The sequence below is a fragment of the Ptychodera flava genome, chromosome 2 (assembly GCF_041260155.1).
Source record: "Ptychodera flava strain L36383 chromosome 2, AS_Pfla_20210202, whole genome shotgun sequence".
Taxonomy (NCBI): domain Eukaryota; kingdom Metazoa; phylum Hemichordata; class Enteropneusta; family Ptychoderidae; genus Ptychodera; species Ptychodera flava.
The window spans coordinates 40690138-40713261 of NC_091929.1; the positions used below are offsets into that span (position 1 = coordinate 40690138).

The 23124-nt window shown below is 35.5% G+C and overlaps 1 protein-coding gene across 1 annotated transcript in view; it reads left to right on the top strand.

Annotated features, from left to right (window-relative positions):
- Positions 1-14100, top strand: part of LOC139148493 (uncharacterized protein PF3D7_1120000-like) — a 36593-nt gene extending 22493 nt beyond the window's left edge. The window contains exons 3-7 of the mRNA XM_070719972.1: positions 7953-8097; positions 9993-10151; positions 11427-11573; positions 12137-12307; positions 13297-14100. Of these exons, the coding sequence (XP_070576073.1) occupies positions 7953-8097; positions 9993-10151; positions 11427-11573; positions 12137-12307; positions 13297-13562 (888 nt within the window). The 3' untranslated portion in view covers positions 13563-14100. The remainder of the gene's footprint in view (positions 1-7952; positions 8098-9992; positions 10152-11426; positions 11574-12136; positions 12308-13296) is intronic.
- The last annotated feature ends 9024 nt before the right edge of the window (positions 14101-23124 follow it).

Below are 23124 nucleotides of genomic sequence, written 5' to 3' on the forward strand. Positions count from 1 at the left end.
GTGAATATCTTGGTCCAGTTAGTTGCGCTGATTTAATGACTGTCGGTTTCAATGTTCCACATGTTGCTACAGCAAGTAGAATTGCAACTTCAGTTCGCCTTTTTTGAATCTATCTTTTCGCCTTTTGTTGAAAGTTTTGAATTTTGTCTAGGCATGTACAATACACATATCATGCGCATATAATATCCGAGTAATTAAGTAACAAAGAAACCATCAACATATAAAATAATTCAGCTTCATGCGATATTTCTCATAAAACTGGAAAAGTGAGTTGTGTAAGTAATAAAATCAAACATCTTGAAATTAAACTTCACTAGTACTCCAAGGGAGTACTATTCATTTGTTGTACATCCTATTGGTTTTGTGGTCATATACTCACTTATTTTTTTCAGACATGGAAATTCACTTAACCTTTGGTGATTAAAATACAATTAGTCACCTCCTAAATAATCTTTAATTTAATATATATTTCAATAAAGTCAAAAAGATGATAGTGGCATTTCTTTTTTCACGCAATATCATTGTCTCGATTGAGTTTGTGAAAAATTTTGTTAAATCTAACGTAATGGATGTTTCAGAGGATGTTAATCAAAACAAGCGGGCGAAAAATGTGCAAATATTACGTCCACGTATCATTTAAGGTGCTATGACTCACATCTTAATAAGCTCGGGGAACTCAATTTTTGGAAAGGTTTGTTCAAAGCAACCAAAATTTGCAAATTTGAAACTGTATTACATATTGTATAATCTAGACCGCGGAGAAAAAGTGTTCCCACAAGAAAACACTTAGTAGACTTGAATGTGAAAATTCAGTTCAATCTACTATTAACTGCAATCTGAGTCTAGGGTGTCACAAAGGGATGCTACAAATGTAAATACTGGAGTCTATCAGAAAAAGATGTATAATTTATGAAAGAACAAAATATGTTATAAAGGGGCTAAACAAGAGAACCCCTACATCAAGCAGTAGACTTGAGGCCAAACATAAGTCTTTGGGAAAATGCTGTAGAAAGGATGATGGCTATAACGTCTAGGGGTATTGTAGCAGCAGAAGCACACTGCCACCGCAGCTGCTATACAGTACTCGACAGAACTAACGCAACAAAAGGCGGCAAGCCTCGAGCAGGCCACAGGCTTGCCCCAGGCCAGCTCAGGCTCACATAGGCTTGCCTGGGTCTGCTACAAAAACCCTTGATTTTACTGAATGCACAGTCTGAGCTTGTGTTTGATAGCTGGCATACCTTTACCAACATTACCTTGTCGTGATTGGCGACAGCAGCTGGAAAATTTGTCGTAGCTTATGCTTCGTTGTTATAATATTCGACAAATATTCGATATAATGGCTAATATGAACACATCTTGTAAGACTGAAGGACAGCAAGGGGCGTAAACAAGTGACAAGATGGAGTTCAGTTCAGATACAGCGCTGTGATGGAGATACTTGTAGAGTTCAGTAATTTTTCCCCACATAAATGAAAATTGGTCAAGGAAAGCATATTGGTCAAGGAAAGAGCCGATACCGTGCAACAAAATATTTGGAAAATGGAATTCGATTGTATGGTCGTAAATGTCCAGAGTCGTTCATTGCCGTCCACACGACGTTAGGTCGTTATCATCCAGCTGCCAGTGAATCTGATTCCGTGGAGCCATTCACGTCATTTCCAAACCCGTCGGGGATATGTTCCGACGAAGATTCGCCCAAGAAGAAAATATTTCCTTCCTTCGCTATATATGTCGTTTTACGTTTCTGCCAAGTTTTCTTTTAAAAAGTACGCCGAAGTTTTCTTTTTTTGTTCTTTAAATCGTATGGACAGGCATTATTTCTCATCTCAAAATAGTATATGTCCCAGGACAATAGTTAAAAAAACCCACCCTAGCTGTCTTTATTTTTGGGCACATTACTAACGCTAGGATTTTTTCCAGAATCTGAATAACAGAACTATTATTGTTCAGAGTTTTCCACTGACTTTTGACAGCAGGGCGTGACATCTGGCCACATTTTAGGTAACAGAAAAATTTGTGTAGCCTGTCCATTTACCACTCAGGCTTCCGTTAGGAGATGAAGCCATGCAAGTGGTTCTGAAAGTTTATTTTTAATTTACTAAACAACAGACATCAAAACAGGTCCAATAATCATTATCATTCAAGGTAACTAAGAAATTTACCAGGTCCAAGGGATATATCAAAAAATGACAAAAGCAATGGGGTAATCTTGAACCACGAAATACTTTTGGTACCACTTGTCCGGAATGGGTACGCGTGCCCTGCCAGCTAGCTGCCCCCATCAAAATAGACCCAAAGCGACAAATCTAATACAACGTTACCAGAAATTTGATAAATATCTGATAAACATTACGTCGATGCGCAGTTAGTTTGTTCAAGCGTTTGGTTGACAGTTGATGTCTTGATATCGATGATATAATGCGTTGATATGCAGTCAGCAACAGGCTGCCCTGGTTACATTGTCCGCTGGTTCCGTAAAATTAGATATTAAATGTCTAAACCTTCGCCAATTTCAAAATTAAGACTTTCTACAGCTGAGTAGCATACACACGCAGATCTAGATCGCTTAAATTTGATAATTTTCTCTTGATACATTTTCTTCAGCATTCCCTTGTCTTACTTGTTCGGCGTCGATTTTCATGATGAGCGTCCATTTTTAGTAATCCGCGTTAATAACCCGAGGAGCCCTATACATGTAATTATAGGAAATACGTCGATCCGAAAACCACTGGCGCAACTGGGGCAGCAACGGGTTGTCTGATGAATCTGATCTAAATCAGATGTAGGGTACGTCGACGCCTATACGGTATTCTGCTGCTGTTACCTCACAGCACCAGAATACCGTTTAGACGTCTGATGACCTCTTTAAGGTGGTGTGGCATGAAAAAATGTGATTTTGGGCTATTTTCACCTTTTTTACATAAATCAGTACGTCATATACTACCACCTTGTGAGGATTGCCTTTACATGCATGCTTTGCGTGCAAACTATCAGACTGTTGTCTGGAAAGGAAGCCTTGCTTGTCATCCATATATACTAAATTTTCATGAAGGGCATGGTTGGGTTATTGAAGACCGTCGTTTGTCAATCAAATCGATAAGGGGCATACCAGGGTTGTTGGAGTTTGAGACATGTAAATGTTCAAAATAGTGCAAATTTCCGCCATGTCAATGTCTGGTAAACGGAATAAGGTATACTCCGGTATATATAATCTCCTGACACATGGAAATATTGTTGAGTTTGAAGATCAGCTAGGTTACTGATGATGATGATGATGATGATGATGATGATGATGATGATGATGATGATGATGATGATGATGATGATGATGATGATGATGATGATGATGATGGAGAAGAAAATAATAATGAGGATCAATGTAAAGATTGTTACCTAGATATTACTACTTTCTTATGAAATGCTTTATAGTGTGTTAGTGGTGGTTGACTAATGTACGTTAGAATTACTGGTACTGTATTTTGATAAAACCCATGCAAGGGAAAACGTAGAGGATCATAGAAAGTCAACATAACATTGGTCGTTGGTCATTTGTAATTAGTAAATTAACGATGAACGTTAATATGTTTGTTTTATTTAGTGCTATTTACTTTTGATCAAGCGGTTCAAAACAGTAGTTTTATTATTAGCTCTATCAGACACATTTCATTTTGTTATCTTTCGTTGATATATTTACGGCTGATGTCCAGCAGCATTAAAAACTTATTTCTGACTGGTCTATTTCTTTGTTAGATCAGGTGCGGGCCACGCATATAAAGGCATAAGTACTGAGGCTCAGTACGTTGTTCAAATTGTCACGTTAAAGTTCAGATGTCATGTCACTAATGATTTTGCTTTTACGTGAACGTTCGAAAAAACATTAAAATGACACATGTTTGTTTACAGTAGTATGAAAATTCTGAAGCTAATTCTATTGTATAGCTAATAGCTGTAGGCTGTTAGCTTAATATAAGCTTGTTGATATTGCTTATCATTGATAATTATGATGTTTAATACAAACTGGTACCATAAAATACTCTTTCCGTGTAAAAACATACATGTAACACCATAGAAATCACCATTTTATTCTATGTTTAACCTTGTTCTTTCATTGACCTTGACCTTGGTTTGGAAAGAGCATCAGACAAAGTGGTCAAATTTAATACCGGTAGAAGCACATGTATCGTTTGTAAAAGACAAGAGTGCATCTTTGCTGACAAGAGTGCACCTTGCTTGAAAATGTCAAAAAGTGCACAACAAAAGAGACACTATTTCTGTGCATAGCCACCTGTAATGTAAACTTTCCATGTTTTGAACTTTGACCTCATTTGGTCATGTACGCTTGACCTTGACTTTAAGGTCACATCTTGAGTGAAAGTTAGAATGTGTAACATATCCTATTTATGTTATCAATTTTGGTATGAACATTTTCATAAAGCAGGATATTCACTTTTGTATACAATTGTACTTTCTAAATAATTCAGATGTTTGTTTCTATGGCAACGGTTTTCACCCATTACTAAGCTACCAAAACTTTTCAGAAAATTCAGAGTTTCAACTTTCAGAAATATATAAAGTGTGAGATTGCCCTCTGCTTGCCCCAAATAGTACCAATTGACCATAATTGGGGCCTGGCTCATAGAGTACATGTATAACTGAAAACACACAGATGGTTGCCTTGGTAATTACTCACTACCAACAACATCCCTGATACATAACATACTAATTTTCAAAGAGCACATATCTGTGGCTATGTCTGAACAAGTTTTTGAGTTTCTATCATATTTTATGTTAATGTAGCAGAAAAGTATTTATGAAAAATGCTCTATTTTATCGAAATTCTGAGATGTTATGGGCATGACCTATTGACCTTGACCCAGAATGTTCAAGGTCATGGGGTCATTTGAAAGGCCATGATGTGAGGTACCAGTGTCTGTCTTGAAATCAAGTAAATATCTTTTACCGTTCCCTAGAAAATCAGTTTTATCTAAAATCTTAGCTTTTAAGATTGTAAGTATTGTTGCCATGACAACGACTTTGAGACAGAAAGCTACTTCTGCGACCTGTCCACCAAAGATTTTCAGAAAGTTCAGATTTTGGGCTTTCAGAAAATGTATGGTGGAATTTGCCCACCCAAATGGTACCAATAACCTATCTGGCTCATGGACTAATATACAATGGTTAGTCTTACCATTGTCTTGAAAAGGAAGAATGTCATAAATATACACAGTTCTCAGTTCTTTAATAACTTGGTGATATCTTGTCCGATCAATTCAAGATCCCTCGTTCTAACATTGACAGATTAAACTAATATTTCTGTCTACTAAATGGTTGCCATGAGAACAACTTTGATGAGTATATAGATCACTTACTCTAATATTAAATGTTTTGTTGCATTCCAAGTATTTGATGGCATTTGGCAAAAAGGAATATATTTTGAGCGCCCAAAAAGTTGCTATCAAAACAAGCGGTACAGTAGTGGACAATGCATTTGTGCTTTTCAACCGTAAATGCTCTCATTGTTACATTTTGGATCAATCAAAGCTCTTCTAGTGGGATATAAAAAAACTATATTTCTTGCCACCAAACAGTTGTGATGCAAGCATACTGCCTGAGTATGAAGATCACTTTTGTTTAAAACAACCATTAAAAAATCTGTTTAAAAGTTTTAGTTGTATTTTAAGCCATTTTAATAGGATTTTTAAAAAAATATATTTGAACCCCAAATGTTTGCCATATCAACGAGAGTATCAGAATGGACAAAAAATTTGTTCGTTTCAACCAATAATAACCCTTAGCTTAATTTTTTTGCGAAAATGTACCGATGAATATTTGAATTATGGTCATTTTATCATCTTTTTTCATTAGCATTATTATTAGTGGTAGTAGTATTAGTATTAGTATTAGTATTAGTACTACTATCATTATCGTTACTATCCTCTTACTACTACTATACTACTACTACTACTACTACTACTACTACTACTACTACTACTACTACTACTACTACTACAACTACTACTACTACTACTACTACTACTACTACAACTATTAATATTATTATCATTATTATTATTATTATTATTATTATTATTATTATTATTATTATTATTATTATTATTATTATTATTACAAGTTTAGGGGCTATAAGTATTATATAGAAATCTAAAACAGTTCATTAAAACTGTGGGACTTCTGAAAAAAAGGTGTTATTACTCCTGAATGGTTGCCATGGAAACATCTCACATTGAAATGAGTGTGAATTTTTTTGGTTTGCGAACTAGAAAACCCCTTATTATCAATTTTTTACATCAATTAATAGTTCTTAATAGGAATTAGGGAAAAAGTAACATATTCAATCCCAAAATAGTTACTATGGCAACTCGAAGCTTTAAAATAAGTCCGGCATTTGTGTTCTCTGACCCGAACTTCCCCACTTGATAATTTCATATCAATCAAAGTAATTTTTCATGGGATATTAGAAAAACTGAAATTTTCAACACATAAAATGGTTACCATGGAAACATAGGGCAGTGAAAGCGATATCATATTTGGTCTTTTCGACCCAAAATACCCTTATGTGGAAATTTTCACTGAATTGAACCTATTATTATTCGTGTTATTATTTCTATATAATACTTTATTATTAATTGCTGGAAGATTTTAGTGTATTGGTATAGGCATCTAAGCGTACAAATTAAGTGGGGTTCTAGTTTGAGTAAACCAGTTATTGTGGCTGTAGGTACCCGTCAAGGAGGATTATCGTCTCCTTTTCTTTTCAATTTGTTTTATCAAGATTTAGTGGATGAATTGTCGTCATGTGTTGGAGGTATCAGGATTAATAATTTGTCTTTAATGTTTTTGTTATGCTGACGACTTATTGTTAGCTAGCCTTTCTGTTACTGGTCTTCAAAATATGATCGAGATTGCAAACAAATATATTGCAAATCATGCCTTGTGTTTTCAATCCTAAAAAGACAAGCTGTGTTATTTTCGGTAAGTGTACACTTACACCACATCCATATTGGTTACTGAGTGGTGTAAGACTGGATGAATGCGAAAGTGTGAACTATTTAGGTGTTACACTTTCATCGTCTAATCCTAATGACACATCAGAAATAGAATAATGCATGTAGGAAAGCTTTTTATGGATTCAAGGCGCTGGATTCAGTAATGGCCATATTGACTGTAATGTACTCGCTTATGTATGGAATGCTGCCATAAGACCAGTTTTATTGTATGGTATTAACTGTGTACACATGTCTAAATCATCAATTAGTGAGGCCGAAAAAATCCAGTCAAAATTATTAAAAGCTGGGTTTGGCATTCATAAATATTGTAGAAGTACTTCTTTCCTGAAGGCAATTAATGTTAGGAAAATTGATACGTCTCTTGAAATCAGTTCTCTTGATTTGATAAAATCCATCTTCAGTAATAAATCTCGTGCACGTTGTTTTTACCTGCATCTTTTGAATATGCATTTATGTGGTAGATTGCATGGTCACACTGATTTAGTATCACGTGTTAATAGAATTTGTGTCAGAAATGGTATTTCACTTTTGCGGTATATTTTTGACAAGCGATATTCTCAATCGATCCTTCAAAATATGAAAACATGTTCAAGGCCAGATGGGCTGACTGACAGCATTCGCCAGTTGCTACTTGCAAAAGATTTACATAGTCGTCATCTTCTTAATATGTTATTAAGACCATTTTAAACTTGGGATTTTTTTTTTGTCTTGTACCGAGTGTTTTCATTTAATACCTGATTTTTAAATTGTCATTGTATTATGTTTTGTATTTCTCTTCTTTTGAAGGCTTTATAATAAAATAATAATAATAATAATAATAATAATAATAATAATTAATTATTATTATTATTATTTTCAAGTAAATAACAAGTATTATATTTTTGTTTTGTTATCATCGCTATTGGTTTTTAAAAATTCCAGAAGAAATCTGGTGAACCTCGCATAGCCTATATATTGGAGAGGTTCAAGGAAAATCAAAATGGTTATGGACAACTCTTTGATGTCCTTGAGACATCTGGACATAGCGAAATGGTATTGAGGACTTTGAGACCAGGCCTGAAAGTTGGTAGGTAGATAACTGATATGGAGAAAGGACATGTCGCAATCCATCCATGGTGATATAAGCCAGGGTCATGTAATAATATGCTATTTAATATTCACTGCACATTTGTCTGTTACCTAGTAGTCTTAGAATGACTGGGGAACACATATGTAGATTACGAATAGTTCAAAGTCTCTGTCAAGTTCAGAATTTGTATCATGGCTAAAAAGTAAATGTAATTCATTAACAACGAAAGTCAGGTAGGTAGGTAGACAAATACATTGATATGGAGAGGACGATTTTTATAACATGCACACCGTACCCTTTTCAAAGCATAAAGTAAAGTGACAAAGGTGGTTTACTATGAAAGAGAGGTTTGTGTTTGAACTTTTAATCAGTCAATGTGTTCATAACCAGACAAAGTGGTTGCAAATTATCATCTTTGTAGACTATAAACTCTTCACAGTAAGAAAGCAAAACATCGAATAATTCATTGCCATCGTTCGTACCGAGGTTTTAAAACATGAACGCGTCATACTGTTTAATCGTCATTCATTTCCTTGCTCACAAATTTCGGGTATCATATTTTTAAAAAATTCTGTTAAATCGAAAACATTCATAAGAAATTTCCGTTTCTTTAAACATAGGTGCATCATCCAGTCAGACAAAAGGTGGACCTGATCATGAAGGTAATTTCAGGCAGTGTAAAGGTAGTTCTCCAAGAACTTGAAAGTTTTAAAATCCACCTGACTCTTTTCTGGGAAACTCTGGAAATGGTTTACACCCTTTAGGCGCGTTAAATAAAATTCTTTGTTTACCGTCCGCGTGCTGATAGGTTTTCAGAAAAATTAAGAAAAAAAACACAATGTTAACACTATTGCAAATAAATTATTATTTTTGTAAAAGAAACCAAATTAAAACTAAGCTTATGTCAATACACTTGTGCTCTTCGTCTGTATTGATTTTTTCCCTGGCTGGCCGGTAGATATTTCAAAAATCCATGGACGGCAAACAAATAATTCTCTTTAAGTGGCCGTAGCAAGATTTTTTTATCTCTGTGCCTTCACGTTGCTGACAACGATGCCTAAATGATGAAGCGCTATTTTGGAAAAATTATCGCCATCTTACTCGAAAAATGTCTTAATATACGTCTTATATATCTTCGAATAATTATAGCTGTAGTGTCTAGTCTGCCATATACACGGATATTCAGCAGTAGGCACAAAAGGAACAATATATATAATCTATTAGTAGCATCAAACGAATCACTGAAAGTGTGTTGTTTCAAAAGTGTGTATTATGACAGGATTAGCTTTGATCTCGTGTTGCGTTTGGTAAAAGACATATAACATCAAACATTTTAAATGTTTCATGAGACTGACGTGTCATGACAGATTACAACGACACCGTTTACAGCTTATTTTAAATGATCGATGGATAATATCATTCGGATGACAAAAATAACATAGGACGCAATTACCGCTCCTCTACCGCATGTTACTAGTGTAAGAGCTAAAATGAATCAGTCTCAAGCATTTACAGGTGTAATATGTTAAAAACAAAATATGACTTTATATTTTTCCTTGAAAAAAAAAGTTTTGAATCATCTTGCAAAACTGACATGTTTCACTTTCACAGCATGCATTACTTGGACATGTGTTTGATTGGCCATTTTAATGACCCAATGTTCAGTGCCGCAATCATGGGTTTATCAATTTAATGAAATTACGAGTTTACGATTACGAAGTATATTCAAATGCCTCTACATCTAATTTCCACTTACTTTCGAGCAACTAAAATATTTGTCTAGAAACACAAATGCATGACTGAATCATGATGTAGGAGTCATAAACATGACCTATTTTGGAAACGAAGATGTTTTGTAGCTTATTTACTCTCACTTACGTTCTCAATTTTAGAGCTCCTTCGAGGTGTTCATGAAATGTTCAGTACACTGATGGAAGGTCAGAGAAGGACATCAGCTGAAATGTCAGATCTAAAAGACGAAGTTAAAAAGATAAATCTTCAATTGGAGAAAATTAACAGAATAGAGCAGGCATTACAGGAGATCCAAAAAGGTAATTTTTTGAAAGGGGTGTATTTGTACAAATACAATTGATACGGAAATGTTGTCCTGAAAGTTCATTTCAAAATTGCGAAGGGAAAAAAATTGAAAAAAGTACAGACTCTTTTCACTTACAAAGAATATAAATGGCGCATTTCACTGAAGGCCTAAATCAAGGTATGGAAGTTATCATTTATAAGTTACAATATATAATTACATTGTTACGAAGGATAATTATAAAATTATTTATACTCATAAATCACTGCTAGTGTTTAAATTGTGAAGATGAGGTAATGTTTTAGGCAATCGGCTTATTTTTGCTATTAATAAGCCCAAAATCGCGATGGAGTTTGATGTCCTTTATCACCCGCATCAAGTAAAAGGGTTTTTCTCTTGAACAAGAATGAGTCCAATAAACAATAAAGAGCAATTATTCATAGTTTCTATATTTCAAAATGAGTGATTCATTAAATTCTGACTCCAAACTAATTGGCCTTAAGCTTTCCATTTTATCATCAGCATACGTGCTAAATGGTGCATATGAAACCACATCAAAATTTAAATTCGAACCATGAGATTTACGTCACAGTAGGTGATGACACGCTACAAAACGTCGGCAAATATAAAATGGCCGTTGAAACTAGATTAGTTCTGAAAACATTGCAAGTTCTTATTTTCAATGAAATTAATTTGAATACAAAAATGTAAATCAAATTTTACAGGTGCTTATTGAAATAAGTACTTACTTGTTTGTGACCTTTCACATAGCCATCAACTGAACTGACTGTGACTGTAAAACATTAAAGATATAATAAAGATGCCTGTTGACCTTCGGGATTAAAGTGTAGAACAGGAAACTTAGTGGTCCAAGAAACCGAGCCATTTTCAATCCAGGGGATAGTGCATTTTTTCTGAACGTGTTCTCAATTATATTGTAAAGTCAACCATAACAACAACAAATTTTGTTCTTCCAGATGAGAAATATGACCTGTGCAATATTAGATAATTGACAAGTTTCAAAAACAAGAATACGTCATTCCAGGGTATATTGAAAATAATGCATGTTTTCCCTCAAAAACTGCTATAAACTCAGTTGACAACCGGTTTAATGCTGCCCCTTCAATCTAGTTCTCGCATTTCTTTTTGTTGATATATAGTGACATATTACATGTTGTTGGTTATTCTTTAAGCTTACTATTGAAAATGTTATCTACTTATTTTGAGATTAATATTAAAAAATCTATCTATGCTCTTTCGGAGTCTAAAATGAGTTCAAACTTTACCTTAGACATGGCTGACGCTTTGTCATCTGAAAAGGAAGACCACAAAGATCTGGAACAAGGTATCAAAGACCTGCAAGAGTACATAAAGGAATTCAAATCAGAATATACTCGATTTGTTGAAAAGTATCAGAAGTCACATGACATAACTGTAGGTAAGTATTCTGCTTTCTTAATCCCTTGGCATACCTGCGTACATATACTGTACACGGCACCCGTTTATTATTAAGTTAAAACGCGTAGGAACGCGTAGGCATGGTCCAAATCAGTGAGCATTAGTACTTCTATACACGTTATTCAGTTAGCAAATTAAACGAACCAACTAAGGTTTAAATAAAATCATGAAAATAATGTATAAAATTCACAGCTATTTTGACTTTAAGTTCTAAGGAGGACAACCGTTCCGTAAAGAAAGTAAATGGTATACTGAAGAAAATTTATTAGTTTGCCTTGTAATGACTGAGTAAATAGCTACTTAGTGGTCGACCGGTTAGGTGAATTCATTCAAGTATGATACTGATATGGCTCTAGAACATAATAATGTATGCAAACGTTGATTGCTTAAATCATACCATTGTCAACAGAATCAGAGAATTGTGGGTTGTTAACTGCCATCTCCACCATACTAAATATGTAGAGCTTGACATTTTGTTTACCATACACACAGTATACCACCTTCACTGCGATAATATTTATATGACCATCTCGTTTGACACAGAACCGGGGAAATACAACCTCATAGAGACAATGATGGAGAAATTAGCATCTTCGGGTGTTAAAGACTACGACAGCATCTTGCAGGAAATCAAGAAACTCCAAGAGGAAATAAATAGGCTGAAGAAGTTAATGGAAACTGTATTTGAATCGATTCAGCTAAGTCCACGACAAGGTAATTGTGTAAAGCTAAAAGAAATCTGAGTGTTTTGCAAGTTATCATTCGCAAATTATCCTGATACATAGGTAAAGATAGTCCAATGCTTCATTAAAATCGTCTCATGTAAAATTGAAAACTTAATGTCGATGTTACTGGTTCACCTATCACGGCGGCGTTTAATATCCCATAGCAGAGGGCGTTGAATTTATCGGTTTATAGAAAATTCCAAGTTCCCGTGCGTGGAGAAGTAACTTTAACAAAATACTTTGGAGGCAAAGCAATTTGAAAATTGTTTAATAGACCGAGGTGAATATGCGAGATCCAAAAAAAAATAGAAAGATTTTCTTCTTTCTCTCAAAAGAATTCAAAGAAATGCTCATTCATTAAACTTTCTGAACGCCATTGATTAATGTATTATTATGAAACACTTGGGATTGATTGGCAAACTACTTGCCACTTAAGACATTTCGAAACCCAACACGTTTTAGAAATATTACTTTACCTGAACAATAGTAGAAGGGGTGACACTGTTATTTACTGAATCAGACAGGAGACGAAGGTCAAATAACACGTATGCAGATATACCACACGGATTAAATAATACTAGGGTGGTGGATAATTTACCCTCGTCTGACGTTTTTCGAAAAACTCCATACAATTAGCATTGTTACGTCGAAGTAAACTGACTTCCTTCTTGACAGTGATTCTTAAAACCAACTGTTCCTCAAAATTCCTCTAATTTCTGTGTCCATTATACTGTAGGAAAAGACCGGGAGCTTGTTAATCGCGTATACATTACAAACGTATCGACAGAACACACACAAAAATAAAGTTTAACGTGCATACCAAGACGTTTTGCATATAACAGATAATTTCACCACAAACTTCACAAATTATAATAATATGTGTATTAAATAGTGACAAACAGATTATATTTCCTTAATGCCTTAAAGATAAGCTTACTCTGAGATTAATATTGTTACATGCTTTGACCTCATCGACAGCTTGTTTGACAGAGTTTTACATACGTCCAATCGCACAAAAGAGTAAAAGCATCTGGCGCGCTCTGGGGGAAAAGGTTGGAGTTGATTTGACAAATATAGAAGATGCGATTTCCCAAATGGACGAGGGAAAGGCTGAGGAGGTCATTAAAAGATGGTTGGAGAAGAAAAACAATCGTCTGACGTGGACAGAAGTCATATCTGTATTATCTGAAATTGACGAGACTGTTGCAGGTGCCGTCAAAGACCTACGACCACATAATCTGTAATATTCCCTATCGTGTAATGTCCTGGACAATCGTCTCCGTCCATCAACATGAAAATAGTAATATTGTATTAGCTTGATAAAACATTCAGTTAGAAAAGCTCATTAAGACCATTACCGCACATATTTCCGGCTTACCCTGATCTAGCATAGGAACTTTGGATGTTGCGTCATGTGGGCGAGAATTTGGCATAAAATTTGAACGTTCCCTATGATAGACTTTCTTTTTAACTTTTTTCGTCAGCAGTGCAATGCACTGACTTGTCATGTAAATTATCCTACAAAAATACTAAATACGATGATTTTGACCATAAGAAAAATATGCTAAATACAATCTTCATTCTGTCGTGTTGTCGTTTTACTCTTTTCGATCATTTCATTAAAGCACACTACTTTAACATTTTGCAAACAATTCAAAGAGTTGTGTAAGAATATAATCACTGTCATTAATTTCTGTCATCAAAATATATATTTTTGTCTGTAATGTTAATATTTGACGTGGAAGCTTGCTTATGCGGCAATAAATCGAGCTACTTGAAAGTAAAATGAAACTTACTCAAGAAATATTATTTCTCCTTGACTAAGAGACAAAGCTTAGGTTAACATAATGAAGTAACTAGGATGATTGAATGGTTATTTATAAATTTGCATTTATTTATTTATTTATTTATTTAATATAATTATTTGTATATTTATTTATTTTTGAGACATGGATAAACGTAGGCTATAGCAGCCCTACATTCTTTTGAATCAGGCCATCACTACGAGAACAATAAAGACCAAACAGTTGCACGCCATCTTTATTGATACGCTGAAATTCACATGCCTAATAATACTTCCCGCATATTTTAAGATAAAAGATACGGTTTACGAAAAGTTACATGGACAAAATGCTATCTTTTCGTCAGGGTTATTCGTACGTATTTTTGTAAGGATAAATTAATATATAGTTTTTTATAGGCCGAGGCTGAATACGTATGCCCATTATCTAACTACACCATTCTTTATACTAAGAAGAGTTTATGAAAGTACTTTCATGAAAGTTTCACAAGAAACATGACATCAGATCAATGGATTTGTATTTACATGTATCGCAAATTTCACAATCTGCTCAAAAAACTATAAAGAATAATGAAAGTTTATTTCGTATTATATTTCAGTCTTTAACACTTAAAGCAAAGCCAACTTTAGGCACTACGCTACGGAGATACATAAAATATAGAGATAAACCATAGACCCTCCAAAACGGGTCTATGGATAAACATACTGCAAGTCCATATAAGTCCATATACAGTTGTCTAGCGAAGATCTACGCCCAGTATACACACTTGTATACTGTAAGTCTGCAAAGATATATACAGTAACTGTTGTAGACTGACATGTCGTGATGCTGCAAATTTAATATGAATATATATGCCACGTATATTGTTTGTACACTTTGAGAATACCAAGTTGTATGTTAGTGTGTGGCTCTGCAGAGCGTACATGCACGTGTCCAGATGCGATGATATACTGATCGTAAATTAATTGATTGATTGATTGGTTGTTGGTTGGTTGACTAAGTATTCATTTTTGATGATCTTCGTACAACGTTAATTAGCCGAATTGTAGTCGTGCATCCCAATTACCTATTGGGATAGATAGTTTATTAGGAAATGTTAGCATATTCGCCCGTTTGTGAAAGAAAAACCATGTTTGCGATTCAACATTGTCTCCTGCAGTCCGGACCTTTCTTAAGGTATTTTTTATCAAATTAGGCCATGATCTGTTTTAGCTCGTTATTGATCGTTGCTGAGTGATGTAGCTCAGTGTAGCTCTGACGAATCGTTTTTCCTGTTGATTTCTTTCAAAAAAATAACCACGTCAGTTTTATTCTTTTGTCTACAGTTCAGTGTTCTGAACTTTAATGCAACGTTGGTCTAATAGTTAATGATAAATGAAGTCACTTAACTGTGCACACGTCCTTCAGCAAGAACGGCAGTCAACAAATTACATGAAAAAGCCCTACTGTAGACTTTATCCGATCTTGGCTGCAGTTACCTTAAAATAGACATCATAATGTCAGGTATTTTTTGTGAAGTGAAGTTGCACAGCCCAGAGGACTTAGAGGGTGCTATTTATAGTTATTGTGGATGTCTGTGTGTACAAAAATATCAGTCATTAGTTATAAAGTTCTGCTTTTGGTATTGAGCAGTGTAATTTCCCACAAGGACATCAGTATGCAAGGGGCCAAATGTAAATAATTTTACTCATTAACGCCTATTATGTAAATATTAGAGATGGAGTATGTATACACGGATTAAGTTTCATGCATCTAGCACATCACCAGACTACTTTTTCCCATAGGATGTCTGCCTTTATAGGTTGGAACGTACCATTATTACTATAGTTCTAAGTGCTATTCAATTCGATATATGACATTTGTCTTGATGACGACACTTTGAAACCAACTCAGAACGTTTGTTCAACATCATAGATAGGTCAGCAATGATTATTTGTAGCTTCTCTAACAGACAAAGATTACATCGCTCATTTATCTTGGATTTCTTGATACACCAAAGTCCCGATCCTTGATTTTGAGAGACCAAATAAACTTTGATAGTCCAGTACTGTTCTCATACTTTTTGTTACGGAAAGATTGCATGTGATTAGCGAAGCGTGTCTTGAAGGTGTTATCAGTAAGGCCTATGTAAATCTTCTCTTTATTGACTCCTGTTGAGACTTTGGCCTTGTAAATGACACCCCTGGCTTGACAGTCACCTTTCAATGGACATGAAGACTTATCCCGGCAAGACAGCTGGTCAATCTTTACGTGGTTTCCGGCGATTACCCTATTACTATGTGATGTGGTTATACATGCCATATTCTCCATGCAATTGTAACTCACCCGATTTGTTTTTCTATTGAAGATCTTGTGTAGCTCAGACCCATTTGTTAACAAGTCACGTTTTTACTGAAAGGGTTGAGTCACATGATGTTACGTTTCGTGTTATTGTTCCTCGTTGTTTATTGGTTGGTCTTCAAAATAACATATTTGATTTTTCTGTAACCACTGGACTTCAACGCAGCTTCATCTTGTTTAATGACTCAAACTGTACTGGTACACTGACACGGTACACAGTTATGCCCCACCTTTTCGTTATCAGACTATCAGTATGGGCGCGGGAGTTTAAAACAGTCGGGCATTAATAAGGCAATACATAACACTCAAAACGTAGCAATACACCCTAATGCATTGCTATTCAATGAGTATGTGTACATTAGATCTGAATGATTGTTTTGTTTTGTTTTGTTTGAACTTCGATTTATTTTCTTGCTAGTTCCGTCTGCACGTGGTAGAGAAACCCGGGTTTAACACATTAGGAGTCTTGTCTTTTGCCTTATGAGCTGCTAACGACTTATTTGATCATTGTTATAAGCCTCCGCGTTGGTGATCAGCAAAGCAAATGAATGAAGAGGATTAGGAAGGCCTATTAACAATATATGGAATGTTCTCTTTGAAATACTATGTTGAGTTGGCAATGGTAAAGTTGCAGGCACAGACAGGACACGGGTAAGGATTGTACAGTAATACAAGTTTAATACATGGCATTTATTGATCATAACAAGGAGGCACCGTGAGGCAGTGTTTAGAGTACAAGTCTCTCTATAGAGGATGGTGAGTTCAAGATCCGGTAAGTCCAGAGTTACGAACTCACTGTAGGAGGATGGTAAGTTCGAGACTCTAACACAGTGCTGTGCCCTTGAGCAAGGCAGTTTACTCCGCATTGTTTCCTTGGGCAGTGGGTTGTAGGCACATCATTCTGTAATTGAGCGTTCGCCTGTCGGATGATGGATTGAATACAAAAACTCCTAGACGTGTACCCTGTGTTGAAACCGTGAATGTCTCCAATGGTTGCTCACTTGTGAGTTGACATGGTGATTGAGGTGGTGTAATCCCTTGGTGTTGATGATGGATCAACTGTATCTGTGAAACATACGTTGAGGTCACCAACCACAAGCATTAAACTCAATCTATTCATTGGTCATAGGTGAGCTTTGAGCAAAGCCTTGTGTGATGCCATTTGAGTTTTACTAAACGACCCTAGCCGCTGAAGATAATTCCCGTTCCACCATTCGTTTGTACTGTTTATAATCCACTAAAAGGTAAGTAGTGAAAATAATTCAGTGTGTTACTATTTGTGACTGAATACGTCTTCAACGTTGCACAATAGATCACATTGACTTCCAACACTCCTTTATTTAAACACAGTCCTTGTGTGTGGAAACACTGTGAACTGCAATCAATGTTGTAACATGTTAAATAAGCGTTATACCAAAACTAATATGTTATGTATAAACTAACAGTTGGGGTTTTAGCCTAAAATTCTATCGTCGCATCCGCCCGGGATCAACTTTAAAAGCGCAGTATTTGATGATTGTGACAAGTCAAAGTTGCCAAGTACACATGGCGAAGAGCATACAATGATAACCGATGTCCAAGATATAAACTATAAATTGACCAAATCACATGTTTCATTTCGCAAGATTAAAAATGCACAAATAATAATTTGTGTTTTATCCTTTGACACAGCTTAGGATTTTAACAACATGACTAGAACACAAATATTCTTTGCAATTTGAAAGACAATGTCCTTCTTTTGTTTGGACCTAAGTTGTCTCGTTGCTAGTTTCGTCTTTATGTGGCAAAGAGACTGGGGTTTAGGATATCAGGAGCCGCCGAAGTGTGAACGTATATGGATTCTAACTGTCTTTACTAATTTAAGAAAAATTTACTCTGATAACAGTAACAACTATGGCCGAGTGGGAAAATATGAAAACCTTCAATGTCATTCATCATAAAGCTGCATGAATTTTTGCCCGAACCCTCCAGACACGAAACTAAATAAACGACATATTTGCAAAAACGTTTGATGTTCGACTTTGAATTGTGCTGTGAACTACACAAGGAGGAAACAGCGTTATCATTATTGTTTGTGGTATTTGCGTTGTGGCCATTTCCTGAAAAGAATATTGATAAATTTACCGCTGCTGCTGTAGAGACCTCATAACCGTTTTATTTTTTTGGAGCAAGGCAGGGGGAATAGAATTACAGAGAAGCTCTCTTGTTAAAATCGTTGGAAATGTCATCGCTTACATTTTGTTAAAGACGTTGAACAGCGAAAAGCTGGGTTAACTTACCGAATTATAAACATATCTACAGATATAGCTTGTTAAAGGGTTTTAAGCACACATGTTCTCACTCGTGAGCGAACGTCGCGTCTATTTCTGTCTATGTGTCTGTGCGTCTGCCTGTTAGCGAGATATCTCGAGAATTGCTCATCAGATCACCATCCAATGTGGTACATTAATTCATTTTGCAGACAGCAAGAAGTGATAAGTTTTTGAGGGTGTAGCTTGCATATTTTATGCGTATTTGCATAATTGATGGTTGGAGAAAAACGGATACATATTACAACGCTGCCAAAAGTTTGATGAAAATTGCTAAAAATGTTGCTCACACCTGAGAAATATTAGCAGTGAAAGATTTTAAGGGATGCTATATAAGTTAATTGATAATTTGCATATTGAATAAACTTTCTTAAGGATATATATCTGAATTCTGTTGATCAAAGTTTACGAAACTTGCAATGTAGGTTGGAGATATTATGATACATTTTTGAAAGTTATTAAGCATTTTAACTACTGCTAATTTCACATTTGTACATATTAAGAAATTTCCTAATTAGTGATATATATCTGGATAAACTTCATCAAAGTTGATAATACTTGCTCTGTCCATTGAAGTTACTGTGATATAATATAACTGAAAGTCAATAAGTACTCTTACATCAGCAATTTAGAAATTCGCAAGTTAAACATAATTTCTTATCTAGATGTATATGTCTAAATTGACTGTCTCAAAGGTGATGAAACTTGCTATGTACATTATTTAACTAACTTTACGAAGTAAGGGCATAAGACTTGAAGGACACAAAAAAAATATGAAGCTTACTATGTATATTAAAGAGGGAGAATTATATTGTATAAGTAAAAGACAATTTGCGTTTTCTTGTCATTTAACTTATAATTTGCTCATCTAATGAGCTTTCACAGTTTGGCATATAAAGTTTGAAGGACTTGATCAAAAGCAACTACACTTTTAATACAATGACAGCAGTAAAAGACATTTGGTACTTTTATTTCATCTAATTGCATATGGCTTCGTGTACCGTATAGAAAAGAGCTCGTCCTGTCTGCGGCTGCGCTACTTTTTTGCTTGTGAACAATGATTCTTCCCTGAAATTGACTATGAATGTCGAGGAAATGTGAAGCAGATTCATCATTTGATGCATGTTAATAGTTCACCAGTTTTGCAGTTTTTAATTTCTAATCACAGCAAGAGTTTGCCGAACAAACTTTCATTACGTCCTTTGTCTATATAAAGCTGCTTTAGCCGCAGTACCCAATTTGTGGTACAGCCACCATTTGAACAATATGGATATTTACATGGAATTTGCAATATGTGTGCTTAGCAACAGACCTGTCGTATTGGTCCCCCACGCGCAAACTGACCATTAGGGATGGTGATTAAATATGCCTACAGCTCTAAATGAGGGTATTAGATAAAGCCTAAAGCTCCTTATAAGTTGCAGTTTGAACGTTATAAATTTAGAGTGACTATTGCATTTCTCAGGTAATATTTTTAGCCAATAGTACAATTCTTCTTGATGCTAAAATTTGTGCATATCCAAATGATCTTGGTTCATCAACACTTCCAATCGTAGTAGTACGTTGCCAGACTAGTTTCGACAGCTTTAGGGCAAAGGATACATGTCAGACAGTTTCTACTATTCTCAGTTAAGAGAACACAATCAGTAATGATTAAGGTCATCTATCGCCTCAGTAGTTACTATGGTTGTTGATAAAGTTTTACTTAGTAACAGTTTGTGTGATGTTACCTCGCATTTAGATAGATGGTGTGCGAGATGACAGCTGACCTGCCTAAATGTCTAAGTAGAAGAGTCAACAGTGATTTTAATATTAACAATAAAACATAAAGGTGTGTCCACTTGTACCCCTGTAGAATCCTGTAGTGTATTTCACATCGTAAAATGTATTTTTGATCCAATGTCATGGTCATCAAAGCTAAAATGACTTCCGACCAAAATCAATTTGCCCTGTACTTTCCTATGAGTAAACGGTAAACATGCACTGTTCCAGTTGATATCTTCTGTCGCCATGGCAACCATTTTGGCATTTTTAACGCGTAAATAGTCAACCGACTTAAAGTTGGCTGAACAGTAACTGCAGATAGAATTAAATATACTTCAGTAGATCTAGTGAACTTAACCCAGACTCTGATGTTTTCGCCACTCAGATTTTTAGTATTTATTTTACAAATTTTGCAACCTAAACTGTTTCATTTCCTGTCAACATAAATATGTGAAGCTTGACTGGCTTGTTACAGTAGTTGTATTTCTTTCCTGTGATCGTCTGCGTGTAACTGCTCCCACCCTTTCTTAAAGCTACATGTACTTCGATGATTTACAACACGACAAACACGGTTGACTGACCTCAGCAAATCAGTTGATATCTGCTTTTCAGAGTCGTTCGGAAAGAGTTTGCGTAAGGATATCTTGTCACAACCGTTGGATTTATAATTGATTAACATCGCCCTTTCCACACTGCCTGGCGTATTCTGACATTTTACTGATCAACATCAATATGTGCTGACTGCAGCGGGCCAAGATATAAACCGAACCGGCACTTACGCTTAAGCCCTCCCTCCCGGCCCTGTTTTTAACTTTGAAAATATCGCTTCATTCACTTGCATGTTACGTACTTCAAATAAATATCGTTTGCGACGAGTATTATACAAGCAATAATAAAATGAAATATTCATTGATGACAAATACAAAATTATAAAATGTATGGTGATCATTCCTAATGTAGCGAAGTACTCAATTAGTAACAGGCTATGACATTTGACATCAAAGAACAACCCAGCCAGACACTACATCACTTCAGCAGCAGAACATGGTATGGCGGTGTATACTTAGAATTTCATATTCACGTCTTTCGACATTATACAGAATCATTCTCGGATCAACAGAAAAATATCTAACGTCTGATCAAATACTACACATGGTAACAAACAAAATTAAAATTTTCATGACAGAATGCGCCTCGGGACAGATGTTTTCAATATTTTTCTGATTTAGCTTTTTAGGGGCTCAGTGGAAAGCCCTAGGAGTAAGAAGAACTTTCCCTGCCTCATTTTTTTTAAATTTGGAAATAGTATTTTTCCGATAGAGTTAACAAAGGGGTGCTGGCCATTTTGAATTTCAAATAATTATCGGCAAATGTTTGATAATTTTTTTCCATAGTACCAAGGTTTACAAGATGACGCCAGATTTTTTGGTTTTATTTTGCAAAGATAATAGTTGAAATTTTCATTGGAGAAAGTTTGACCAACATTTCAAGTCTTGCAATTTCGAGGCACATATTTCCTTAAAGACACAGCACGGTATGCGCGATCTGCAGTATATATTCAGCCACAGAGAAAAGAATACTCAAAAATGCTTTTACCGATGAGTTCCCCTTCATTCTGCAATAACAAATGTATGCATAACATGAGTAAAATAATGTTAAACACATAAAAGTGAAACATTCATTTTCTGATGCAACAGCCGATTTCCTCTCATTTTAGTTATTACTGTTCAGGTGCCGCCAACGAAGCTGTTCGTGCAAAAAGGTGTTCGTACGAGTTTTTTTCAGCGAACGGGCAAATTTAAAATTTTACCAGCGGGAGGGTGAAAAGTCATCATTTATAGTGGGCGGGGAGGAAATTTCAGTTTTACAGTGGGCGGGGAGAAACTTTCTGGCAGTAGGTACCGAACATTAGGTACAGGGAGGGGGATGTTATGGTAAATAGAACTTACGGGAAGATTTAGAAACTAATTCGGGGGGGTCAATATCCAAAAATTGAATGATAAGATTTTGCTTGCGCAGTTTTGCGTTGATCTTGGTATGTACATGTATATTGCATCCATGCTAGGGCTGAACGAAATCATACTGGGTGTTAGATAAATAATTGGGTAAATGAAATGTACATGTGGGAATATAAGTGAGCAATGAGGAATTTTAGTGATGGGGAAATGGCATTGGGAAGCGAGGAGCGGACAGGCATAGGTACTGGCGGGCAGTGAGCACCATGCATAATTCAGTGGGGGGGGGCCATATTTTTCCCCTTGTACCAGTTGCAGGGCAGTTACGAACAGCTTGCTTGTCACTCTAAATATTTGGGTCAAGGTCAAAATCAATAGGTTGGTTCATGAAGGTAAACAAAAACCAAACAATGGAAAACTACATGTACTGTAAATGAATTCAATAATAGCAACGCGGCTTCGTATATTGCTCTATTTGAGTTAAATTTATCTTAATCGCCTGTAGGGGCGTAATCGGCATACTGGTAAGTTTCTAGCGAATATGACGCCATTAGGTGGCCTGTCAGTATAAATGTTGTACGCCTTCTCATGCAGTGTTAGTTTTTATGAGTCATCGTTAACCCTTTTTAATATCTA